We start from the raw sequence: 13,532 nt of genomic DNA, 5'->3' as shown, positions 1-13,532 counted from the left end.
TCCCCGGGCCGCGGGCCCACTGAGGTCCTCGGGCTGCAATCAAGGGAGCACGCGACAGTCCAGACCGCACAGCCCCCCTCCGGGCCAGGGACATCGCCCGACTCTGCAGTGCCGGCTGACCGCCGACCTCCGGTGCCGTCCGCCGGACTGCGGACCGAATCTTGGCCAGCCCGAGGAGTCCCCTTCCCACACCTCACCTCCAAGGAAGAGGAAAGCAGTGCCTCCAGCGGGTGCCAATCAGCTCCAGCGGCCGATCTTGGTTTCCAGCAGCTCCGATCACCGCCGTGGCGGGGGCCCAGCGGGGCTCCTCTGCCACACTGATCGCGACTGTTGCCCCCACCGCTCCGGGCTCGGGACGGGACACCCAACTGCTGCCCCCGGCGTCCCAGCAACGTCCTCTCCGGCCACACCGCCTCCGCAGGGCAGATTGCTCCGCTCCGGGGCCTACAGGCCGCCTCACTCCGCTGACCACGAGGCCCTCCTGGCGCGCCACTCGCCTGGGCCGCACCGTAGCTCCGTTTCCCTGCTCAAATTGGGAAAATAGGGTCGCTAATCACCGCCGGCCAGCTCCAGGGCACAGGACACCATTGGTTTGGGCGAGGATGGGCACCTTTCAGGGCGATATACAAAGCTATAAAAACAAACAGCGCCGGAGGGACTAACAAGCATGTCCTACTCCGACGCCATCTTGGCCACGCCCCTCGATTTGCTATATTTTAAAGTGTAGAAACAGAGTAAAGCGCTATATGGCAGTGTCTAAATAGGTTTTAAAAATCCATTTCCTATTTTAAATACCAATTTATATAGATAAGTGCTAATTTCTTTTTTTAACCCTTTTCTTTCAAATATATCGTCATCAAACAACCTTAACCTTACTTAAAATGCAGATTCCGTTGTATAAGTATTTTAAATATTAAACTCAAGCAGACTGCAAGATCTGTCAAGCAGAAAGTAATTCGTTTTTATACAATATTTAGAGCTCAGTTGTCAGTTTGAAATTCAACCTTGGTTGCCTCTGACCAGACTTTGGCTATTATTGGGTTTTTACAATTTTGATGGTTTTGCAATTCAGTACATGAGTGTAATATAAAATTAACATAGCCATAGGAAATTGCATCACACATGTAGACATCAACAAACTTTTTGATATTTCAGTTTGCCTGAACTGTTTGAGATATGTCCCGTACATTTCATTGTTTCACTATGGGAGATCTGGATAGCCCGTTGTATTGGACTGTCAGTGGGGAGCCTCCGTGCCGGTCTTAACTCACCAGCGAGTCTATCTTCTGTGCGAATGTGGCTTGCCGCTCATGGGCGAACATGAATTTGTTGCTGTTATGTGTGTTGCCTGATGTTATCCTGTTTATTCTTGTTGATGTGTGTTCTCCAACGACTGTTGGCGTAACAGCCTGCCAACACACACTTGCGAACTACTAACTGTTGGATAAACTATGGGAAAAAAGGAGGGGGGAGGGGGAGCTCTGTTTCCCGGTACCTACGGGATATGATGTATCTATGATATCATACCTTTAGTAGTGTGTGAAGGTGTGATTGTGCATGTGCGGAGTGAAGGTCGGGGCTGTGCAGTTCTGGAGTCTGTCTAGCAATGTTCAGGGGGGCATGCCTTGCGCGTCTAGTGCCTAGGGCTAACTCTGGGGCGGCTGGTTCCCTTGAGGCGTGTCTGCATTTTGACTAGCAGGAGGGGACGGAAATATCCCGGGTTGTGAATCCATAGGGTTCTCTGGCGGATTTGTCTCATATGTGAACGTATGTTGCAATTGCGCCCACTCTAGGGAGATAGGATGTTTACGGGTTCCCTTAAGTTACTTGCTAACAACATTTAACCTCTTCAAGTACCACTTAACCGCCTTTAATAGTTTATAATCTTTTGAGTTAACTCAGCAATGATTACATTCATTATTTGAACTCATGTAAACTGGACCTTCGTTTTGGTATACTCAACTAGGGAGATGTTGCCAATCCGTGCACAATAACATTTCAATCACTTAGCTGTAGCACAAAAAAGGGAATTTGCCCATCTCAAGCCCTTCTAAATCCTTGATGAACACCTAAATACTTATGTTCTGGAGACTATAGAGCCTGTTCACATAAATTGAAAAGTGAAGCAGTACGCCTCTGCCTGAGCATACTTTTCTGTGATTTTTCCCCAAACTCACAAACCTTTCTAAAGGAACACCTGGAATCCTGTACAAGGCTCAAGGTTCCAGGTGTTTTTCTGGTAATGTCATATGACCTTTCTTTCTTTCTTTTTTCAAAGGCTCTTATTTCCCGGTGAGGTGTTCTACGTTGCAGAGGACTCTAAACACGGGGAATCTAGCCTATTATATATTTTTTAATTTGCCATCAACTCGTGTGCATTCCAAATTGTTGCACATAGAATGTTCCTAGTATCACACTGAAAATCAAATCGCAATGCAATCATCCATCTTATGTTATAGTTATTCTTAATATAGCAAAGATTGTGATGAGTTCATACATTCTCAGAGAACAGAAAAATATGTCATATAGAGCCAGTAAGCAAACATAATCAGCACATTATTACGAGTTCTATTCTCGGTGACAGATCTAAGACCTCAGAGCTGTTCCTGTCAATATTAATGTAAGCTAAAAGTTGGATCGGGATTTATGTCTCCAGATGCAGAGTGGTATTTGTCAAGTGGGAATAGCCTAGAACAACTGAATTAGGCTGAAAGTCCAGTGTTGTCGGCAGGAGTATCCATTTTCATTGTCAGAGAGGTTACCATATATCCTTGCGTCATGATGATACAGTGGGAGACATGAAAGCACAGGTGTCAGTGCGTCACCACAGTATATCAGATTTGATATCCAATTACTATGCTTGGGGGGAAGGGTCTATGCCCATTGAAAAACGAAGCTTAGCAGTATGCATGCCATAGCAAGAAAGCAGCTGACACGTTTAGGTGTCACCTTAACATAACCCAATACGGCTAATAGGAGATGTGTAGAGTGGGGCATAACAATTCGTACTCAACAACGCACCATACTCTATGGTTCAGTATGCCACCACACGTGCATACTGCCACACCATGTGTATAAAGTCAGCATCGGGACGATGGCATCTATGGCATTTAGCTTCTCCAAAAGCTACAAAAATCTTTGATGGAGTACAGTACATTCTAGCCAGTAAGTAGTAGTGGATTAGTCTGTGTTTACTATTCAATGAAATGTGCTTTGCTTTCCAAACAACAATATTTCCATTGATAATCCATAAGTGTACAATCCAAAAAATTTCCCATTTCAGTCTCGTCTTCACTATAGGGATTTATCGATCATTGGCCACTACACTGCATATTTTATAAATGGAGAAAACATGTTAACTTGCAGAGAAAGGCCTTCGCATTAATTCCCAGCACATTTGTAATTGTAACTGTATTTATGTAGAGCTTACTACTCCTTACGAGGCGTAGAAGCACTTTTCGGCGAGTAGCATGCTACTCCCGAACCCAAAAAGGATTAGTGGTGTATTAGTATTGGGGAATTTGTGTTAATATGAGAGGTGGACATGCGAATAGATGAGATGGATTGAATAGGATAATGGAGGGATAGAAGAGGGAAGAGTCCAGAAAGTGTTATTTGGGAGATCATAGTAGTAAGATGAGGCTTAAGATGAGTAAATGGAGAGATGGGGAGGGAAGAGTCACTAGAAAGGGATTAGGGAAATTAAAGTAGTAAAATGAGGTTTGGGATGAGTCAACAGAGGGACACGAGGATGGAATTTAGAACAGGTTGCTTAGGAGATTGTAGTAGTAAAATGAAGTTTCGGGTGAGCCAATGAGGGATAGAGAGGGGAAGAGTCTAGAAAGGTTTATTTTTTAGAGTGGAGTGAATCGTTCCTCTTCATATTCGGGAAACGGAGTTACTGCAGTCCTTTGCTTGAGTAAATCTCCGAACATGTCCATGGTGGGCAGGATGGAAAGGAGCTTAGAAAAGCCCACTAATGTATGTACATGTTTGAGTGTTCCAAATGTTCAAAGGTAAACCATAGCTTGTAATGATACTCTTGAGTGGGATTGCCAAAGGAAATGTTTCCGTACTTGTTGCAGATATATCTGCACTGGTAAATGTATAGTCGCCTGCCAGAATTCCCTTGCCTCTTGCTGAATTCCTGATGAGTATAAAAAAATGTGTGTAAAAAAAAAGGTTGTGAATAGGGCCATGTACTGAATATTACTTCATACCTTTTTTTACAAATAAATTACAAGTTTACCATTCGATTAAACAATACAGTGAAAAGAATCCTCTTGAATAAGAATAATTTGATACATTAACTGGTGTAGAAGGATTCAAAACATAGGGTCCAAGTTGAATCTTGTGCGCATGAGCATGCAATTTAATCTTTTTTTCAATGTATTTATTATACAACTGCTGTTATGGATAAAGTATGAGTGATTCATTTTTTGGGGATACAACAGAAGTAAGTCAATTGTTTCAGATAGAACCTAAACAAATATGGAATTTCATTTTTTTGTACAAAAGTTATTTTAATTTGATTATTGTTACAGTTTGTACATCATCAAAAAGCCCTTCATTAAAATTAAACAATACAAAAAGTGGCATTCGTGAATTAAGAAACTGTACAACTTACAATATGAATCAAAGAATATACACACGTTTATACCGAAGTGCAGAAGTGAAAGCCAAAACAAAATCAAATAAGTAAAAACTGAATGTTAATTGTTCTTAATCAGAGTCAGACAATATTTTCAAATCAGTAGTCTCAATTGATGGGGGAATTAGTCATTGAACGCTTATAAAATCTACTATAGTTTAAGGGAACACAATGACAATTTGAGATACTCCCAGCAGGCTGCAAATGAAAAAATGCATGTCCCACAATAAAGGCACATCAGTCATTTAGTTGACATGTTAATTTACAAACACAAATAACGAAAGCATTCATTTACAATTCTGAATTTATGGATGAATGTAGGATTGTTATAATGGTAGTGTGACATAATCAATTCCATCAGGAGGTTTATTTCATTCAGAACCATACACAAAGGCCCAAGGACGAAACAAACAGGTGACTGAAAAGAGATTTTAAAAGCACTGTGATTAAAGATAATAGATTACTTTGATTGAGTATGTGTGTCAACAAACAAAACAAAATTAACTATCACCTAATTTACTCCAACAGCAATGAATAAAAAATAAGCGCACAACCCCATAATCCATCTTTTGGAGTCATAATCAATTTGTACGCACATGAGATGTAATGATAATAATGGTATGACTGAGTACTGTAATTGACATCTGTTAACTTCAGTTGCATATATGGTATCTCCAAAGAACCCTAATTTTCAGCTTAAGACGTAACTGCTTTTTTATAACATGAGTAAATATTTTAATGAGCATGACAGGAAGTCATCAGAATACTTGCACATATATCCACTGGCGGTGATATATTCCTTTAATAACACACGTCTGACAACACAAAAGGGAAGTTTATTTTAGCAGCTGGATTAATTAATCTAGCCAAACACAGTTTAATCACAGCCTCCTGAGGTCTTGGCAGGTAGATTCCACAGGTATTCTCAGTCATTTATTGTCCAAAAATTCAGCAATGTCTTTAAAGCAGTGATATCCCCCTAAACAATCGTCAGCTTAATCACAATACTATAATAAAACCGGAATTTTAAAATGTACAATTTTTATATATGCAACTCAAACATGATGCACTTTTATTGCTTTGTATAAAAAGAATCAAATATTTGCTCTCTTCAAATGCAGCCAATGAAGGGAATTAGCGGACGCTCTGCTCTAAACAAAACATTTTTAATAGCACTGGTTATGCACAAAATAAAAATGACAACTTGAATTCACAAAAATGTATGTATTATTTTTTAAATGTAATGTATTTGGCAAACATGATATGAGTTCCCTAATCCATAAATGGATGGGGTGGTGTGATTAAAATACACTGCCTCTCTGAAAGCAAATATTTATTTCAGATTATGTGTTTCTAAATGCAAATGGGTAACATCAATGTAAACAACAGAAGTATTTCAGAAAAACTGAAAAGCCAAGGTGTGCAAATATGACTATTGTATTGTTTTTTTTCTTACCAATTTCAGTTACACTTGACCACCAGGACTCTGCCACTAAGAACACACTTTAATGAGTGGAGGTTGGATGCAAATGCCTTAACCAATCCACTGCTACGGAGATTAAGAATTCTTGGTGTAGCCATAAGCTACATTGATTTTAAAAGGCTTAACGGAAATACTGTTTTGTGGCAGGTAACCATTTCACAAGCTGCTGTTTCAATAACGTTAAAGGTGTGTAATAAAAGAGCTAATTCAAATATATCCTGTTGGAGAAATAGAAGTATTTCTCTTCACTATTTCCAGATCAGAATACGACAGATTCATAGGGTATTACACCTATCAAACCACACATATATCCACTCATGGTGTTATATTCCTGAAATAATACAGGCTTACAATCTTTAAGGAAGCACATACCCGAGTGTCAATCCCATTTTAAGATCAACATTATTTGTGTGATGCCCTACAAGGATAGTCTCTGCATGAGTAATGGACACAAACAAGTCAATGAAGCTAGGAAAGTGCATGAGGAATTTTAAAGTGTTCTACAGACAAAGTTAGCAAACCATTTTCATTTCATACAACTGCTACATACTGGAAAGCTAGACACTGATAATAAAAGATCAATCTTCATTCATATATTATTTTGGACTACACATGCAGAGTTATCCGTGAAGCTCAGTTGTGTGTGACTATTATAAAAATTACAAAATGATGTTCCATCGAGCATTAGCATTTCTCTAATCTCTGTTTAAAGTAAGCAGAATGTGTGTGAGGTACTGCAGTATACTATACAATGAAACAGAGGTATGAATGTGTATGAAAACAAGAAAGTGCAAATTTAAAGATTTTCTTATCTACTATATATAATGGGGCAGATTTATCAACAGTCTACCCTGGTGCAAAGTCACAAAAAGTGACACAAACCGGTCCAAAATGTTGATGAAGGTCTCACTTTCCAGAGCAAACATTTATTTGCGCTGGACTATATCCTGTAAAGTAACGCATTTTGTGATACTATGCAACGAGGGGGCACCTCATGGGTGGTATACCGGCTATTCCACTCTAGCTTCCATGGCTTTTAACACACAGCCCTAGCAATAAACAATGGTAGATAGGGTCTTACGCCAAAAAATCAAGGCAGGTGTTAAGATGGAGAAATATTTTAATTTCACATGGCTTTCTAGACACTTGATTGTGCTGCAATGTACAGCATACCTCTACGGTGTGAAACATTTTAACTTTCTACAGGCATAGCATTTTGCACTGGACGATTGCCGTTCCAGTACAAAAACTTTGCTAAACAGAACACACACACCTTTGGACTATAGTGCAAAGGTGTGTGGTGCTAGACAGCCTGATAGTGTGCCAGGACTGGGGAAGAGAGCAGAAGTGGCATGTCTTAATAGATATGACACTACAATGCTCTCTACACTAGCACAACACAGTACTGCAAGTATGATTGCAGTTCTTCCTGCACTTTTTTTTACAAATCTGCCCCACTATTTGATTTAAATCCCATACAAGCCAACAGTCCGAATTCAAGTGAGATACTCCAGATTTGTGATGCCAAAAGTAGCTTCATTTTAGCGGTCGGTCTGCTAAAATTGCCTCTGTTTCTATGGTAGTCAATGAGAAAAATACATTCTTCAACTTATTCCCCTTTCTTTTTGGTATCACAAATGCTGCTGATCATAAACCCAACTCAGGCGTGTTACCACGTAAACCTTTAAACATGCCCTTTATATCATGCGGGGAGTGCACGCTGGGAGAAGGAATGGGAAGGTGCATACTACAGAGCATGCCATTCAGCAACGCATGTAGGTCTTACTGAAACACTCACCAAACTAGTTTATTACTGGTACTACACCCCAGAGAGACTTCACCAAGCTGAAAAGACACAGAGCCTTGACTGTTGGAGACCAACAGTGTGGGAAAAGGGGCACACTAGTTCACCTTCTATGGGACTGCAAACACCTCCGGGCTTGCTGGATTCACATACTCGACGAGGTTGACTAATACCCTAACACCGAAATCCCTAGACTTCCTGCAAATGTCCTACTGGGGGTGCCAAACCCACTCACCTACCACTTGAAATCTAGGCGAGGGAAGCAGATGGCCATAGCACTAGGCACAGCCGTCCAGAACATACTAATTCACTGGCAAACTCCTCGCAACCCTGTACACACCAGGTGGCATCAGCGATTGTAGCACATACTGAGCATGGAAAAGATCTCTCTTACCCTTGCCAGGAAAGGCTCCTCCTTTAGGGATCTTTGGCAACCATTCCTCGCTCTGCTTGCACAAGAATTCCGGGAGCTGTCCTGCCTGAGATACCTACGCCTAACTGCACCAGATTCCTCCTCAGACTGGCCTAGCTCTGTGAACGACAACTCCATCTGCGCAGCACTGTAGAGAAGGATTGGACCAGGGAGGGTGAGGGGTGGTTTTCTCTGTGATTTCTTTCCTTTCTTCTTTTTTCTTTTCTGGGGTGGCGGGTGGGACTGTACAGATAATTTGTTGACCTGTGTAATGTCAATGCACTAATTAGTAGCTACGGTGGGTTCTGTGTAGCCCGTTTACTGCGAGTTTGCTTTCAACATTGTTCAATAAAAAGAATTAAACCATACACATGCCCTTTAAAGTATGTTGAATGGATTTACAAATTCCGCCAAATTCCTATAGGCATAAACACACCGAAATGCAATATTAAGCAGTGTCCTTCTGATGGCTGGTTTCTAGAATTATGGCAATTTGTTGAAAATCTACTAAGATACACACCTATTGAGTACCTAAGTGCTTTTTCCCCTTCTGAAGTATACTTGAGCTACGCTTTTTTCAACACCAGGAACCTTGGTCGTTCACTACTCCTTTCTTCAACTAACTGAACTAACCCTCTAACTGGTCACTTTGCCACGGGCCATCTTTATCTCTTAGGAAATCACAAGCTCCTGCCTCTGCACTGAAAAGCATAATGTGACACTTATACTAGTAAACTACTGTATCCCTCTCTAATTCCAAACTTACATATACTTACAGAAATATTTATTACATAGTCATGTTATATGACATTGTTTTATATTTTCGTGTGTGGGTAAACAAACCTTAAATGTCAGGCTGAAATATTTCCGAGCTATGCCAGAATAGAAAACATGCCATTGTAAGTGTGCTCCTAGTTCATTAACACGTCATTAATTATTAATTGTGTGTTTCACCACGTCAAGGGATGTGTTCCACTTGCACAGTTTTTTTTTCTGCTATCAATTTTTAAACCAGCATGTGCATGTCTTTGATCTGTGATCCCATTCGTTCTCGTTTTTGAAGAAATGAGGCACTTTGCAGGCCAATATCTATTAGCTAAAATGCTCAATGAAAAAAAGGAGCATTTAGGCCAAGACAAAACATTCATTATTACTAATGGTAACAACAAATACATATGTACATTTCAACATCTGCAGCCTTCATAAACAAAGATTCTGGACTTCAGGAACAGAACACGCCCTGTATTTTTGGCACCCCACCACAAGTACTCAGACACCACGGTGTGCACCACAAACCTCTTCTTTCTAATATCTGATTGCACAAATGACACGAGCATTACATTTACTTTACAATACCATTGTTAATAAATGAAAGATGCTCTACTAGGGGGCATTTTGAACACGCAAGAAATTAAGTGGTTCATCTATTAGGAACTCTCCACTCAATCAGGGACAATATAAAGATGCAATTCAAATTCTGTTTGAAATATCCTTTCTAGCGGTGTCCTAATATGAGGTAAACAAGTTAACATTCATTTCAATCATGCCTTTTGTTATTAGCGGTTGACTATATTTTTCCACCACAGTAAACAAGAACTTCCTCGGGGAGGAATATATCTGCTGTGTGCTCATTTTTAAATTATCTGTGGTGTGCAAGAGATTGTTTACAGATAGAAAAAAGTCGCACATTACATTGTAAGTAAGCCAGGAAGAAAAAAATCAGCAAACTGATGTGCTCTTCTAGTGCAGACTCCTCAAACTACATGACCACATTTAAGTTGGCAAGACCACAGGTCTGATCTCTAATCCATTGCAGGCTTATGTTAATTGTATTTATTCCATGTACATCGTCATCCGCTTGTCCATACCGCGTAGAAAGAAAGGCCTTCTGGAGATCCTTGGATCCACTCATTTCAACATGATAAATATAATGAGCATGATCACTCGGTAAGTGAAAATGCACTAGATGTTCAGGAATTAAAAAACATAGCTATATTGGAGGTAGGGGCGGAGGCCGGCTAGGAACCATATTTCCTGAAGGGGGTTTCTGACGTGGTACCGGAGGTCTGTAGAAAAGGGAAAAACATATCTTTAGTAGTGCTTGGCAATATACTTCAACATATATAGCAACTGTGCACAAGAAATTGCATCAGACTATATGCCAATGTTACATATTCTACAGTCCTGATTGTTTCAGTTCATTGACAGATAGAAATATGAAAATGTGTTTAGTAAGCACATTATTGAAGTATTGATTAGGAACAAATAACAGAGAAGATACAGCCAAAAAGACAATAAAAACGATAAAACATAGATTCTTCACTAATATTCCCTTTTGATTCTGCCCATCACTGTCCATACTACATAAAAACGTGTCTAGAGGAGACTGTCAACCACCGCTTGCCAGTTAATAATTACTAACTCTTCCCCATCCCAGTGCGTACCACATGAGGATAAACCAAAAGAAAAAAAAACATGTATAGTTAATACATTATACCTAGTCCAAACAAACGATGTCTCCTACTACATACACCTGTAGGTATCCTGTTGCCTAGTAGTAATACTTGAAACTGTAAGTTATTATCACAAAGTCCTGTGCTGCAGGCACAATGTGAATACACATTAAACACGTCATGCCTTCTTTCTTATAATGAGTTTGCCCATGGGTTTGGAACAGGAGAGAGTTTAAAGATTAGGAGTGACAGAGTCACCATGAGGATTACTTAATCCTACTCCTAAATCCCAGTTCTCGTCTTCCCAAGCTGTAGATGAAGACTACAGCACAATAACAGAGATAGGAAGAAGGTGAAAGGCATCTTTGGGTATCCAATAAACTAATTGACCTAATTATATAAATCCTTCTAGCCAACGTGCACAGTCTAGCACAAGCACTTTTAGGGTGCATTGCTTGCATATTATCCCATATACCCTATTCCTCATCTTTTGACTTTTTTCTTAGAACCTGACTAGATCAGGATTTTTTCACAGCAATCGCGTCTGTGTGCTGGCAAGTGGTGTCAGACTTTGATGTGACCTTGCACCTCCTGAAGTGAGAGCACGGAGCTATATGTAAGTAGAACCCTTGCACAATTGATATTACTTTAGTTTTGAAGTACTCTCATCAGAGGACAGATGTCACTACATCCAGCTCCAGAGGAGAAGCGCCTCCTGGCACAGGAACCTCCCGCTTATTTTAGTACCACAATGCTAAAGTGTTGTACGTGAGAACCTGAACAGCCTCCCTTTGATAAACCAAAGTAGGCCTTCACTGCCAGGAGAATGGCCGTCAACTCCAACATGTTGATGTGGAGAGAAGACTCAGCCACAAAACGGAGTCCTCTGATCTACACCTCTCTCAGATGACCTCCCCATCCCAGCAGAGATGCATCTGTCACCACTGTCAGCTTAGGGAGAAGCAAGGTCTCTGACGGAGATCCAATTAATGTAGAGCCACCACTGCAAGTTTTTTGCAGTCTCCTTGGAAACCTGGATGTAATCCGATAGGTTCCCTTGGTGCAGTGCCCAATTAATCGTCAAGTACCACTGCAGAGCTCGCTAATGCCACTTGCATAGCCGACTAACACAATGCAGGATGCCAAGAAGGTCAGAAGACTTTGATCCACAGTCACTGAGACACAGGACTGAGTCTGGAATATTCGCATCATAGCCTAATGTCTCAGAGACTGTTTGTGGCGAATATAAGGCATGAAACTGCACAGTATCCAGGATGGCTTCAATAAAGGACAGCCTCTGTGAAGGAGTAAGGTGTAACTTCAGCACTTTGATTGTGAACTCCGATAATGTCAGAAGGTTCGCTGTCATCTGGAGGTGGTACACGACTGCCTGTTGTGAGCTCACCTTCAACAGCGAGTCGTCGAGGTACTGGAAAACTGGCATCCCCAATCTCCAAAGGTGTGCTGGGACCACTGCCATCACCTTCCTCAACACAAGAAAGACACAAGTGAGGCTGACAGGGAGCACAGCAAATTGAAAATGGTCCTGGCCCACCTTGAACTGCATTTGTGGGAATGCAGAACGTGTGCATAAAAGTAAGCGTCCTGCAGGTCCAAAACCTATCAACCACTTATTTGGATCCAGATCAAAAAGGACCTGGGGTAGCATGCGTATCTTGAATTTGTCCTTCATTCAGAAGGCAGAGATCTATAAAGGGACAAAGGCCTCCGTCCTTCTTTGGCAAAAGGAAATATTGGGAGTAACAGCTGGTCCCTATGTACTGGCCAGAAACCTCTCTATGCTTCTTTTGGCGAAAAGCCTCATAGGATAATATGGAGGACCCATCTGTCAGATGTTTAATTTCGAACATCTGTAGGAAGTGTTCGATCCTGCCTCCCAGAGGATGGTTGTGTGCTACAAAGGGCAAACTGAAGCAGCATGGAGGCAGATACTGGAGTCTTAGGTCATCAGTATTGTAGTCTCGGAAAACCATTAAGTTTGTCTTACTTGTTTTGATGGCAGAGGCTGCTGTGTACAGGGCACTCTTTATGGGCTGAATCTGTAATTGCAAGCAAGGAAAAAAGTACATAACTTATCTCCGTTTTTCCCAAATCGCGGTTTGTCTTAAATGAATGGCAGCTTTTGAACAGGGCGCTTACCTGTTCGGTTTATGATTAAATCTCTGCCGAACAAAGGAGCCAAATTCTCTCCTTCTCGCGTCTCCGCAAACAGGACGGTGTCCGCACGCTTCCGGGTCCGCTAAGGATCACGGGAGTTGTGGTCTCTTCCTTTTTTTAGAGCAGTAATAGCACTCTTTTGCATTTGGTTTTTTTCCTGATCAGATTGGTTTTGCGCTGGGTTGATTAAAAGCAACCGCACAAGTTCTGAACAATAGAGGTAAGATAAGGAAGCTAGCAGTGGTGTAGGGAGTGCTAATAATTACAATAATCCTCTAAAGAAAGGCTTCTTTTCCTTTCTTCACAGCTTGTTGTCCTGATGAGAACTCCAAAAACATCGCGAGTTCGAAACGCGTAGACTTTTAGAGCCATAAAATCACAATAAGTCACTTTGAATTGCTCTAAATAACTGTCTTGTTTAAGAAAAGGATTTTTCTATGGGATTATGTGAATATTGTTATTCCAGTGTAAATATATGAATATTTGATGTCTGTGGGTGTATGAGAGGGTATGTTTGAATGAATGATGATTGGAAAATGTACATAATCTAA

At 40.9% G+C, this 13,532-nt stretch overlaps 1 protein-coding gene across 1 annotated transcript in view; it reads right to left on the bottom strand.

Moving 5' to 3' along the window:
- Positions 1-4,502: 4,502 nt before the first annotated feature.
- Positions 4,503-13,532, bottom strand: part of ADAM9 (ADAM metallopeptidase domain 9) — a 491,300-nt gene continuing 482,270 nt past the window's right edge. Inside the window, exon 22 of the mRNA XM_078666483.1 lies at positions 4,503-10,416. Coding sequence (XP_078522609.1) covers positions 10,341-10,416 — 76 coding nt within the window. The 3' untranslated portion in view covers positions 4,503-10,340. The remainder of the gene's footprint in view (positions 10,417-13,532) is intronic.

This window comes from Lissotriton helveticus, chromosome 11, assembly GCF_964261635.1.
Source record: "Lissotriton helveticus chromosome 11, aLisHel1.1, whole genome shotgun sequence".
Lineage (NCBI taxonomy): Eukaryota > Metazoa > Chordata > Amphibia > Caudata > Salamandridae > Lissotriton > Lissotriton helveticus.
The sequence above is the reverse complement of the archived record's forward strand: the minus strand, read 5'-3'. Positions and strand labels throughout refer to the sequence as shown.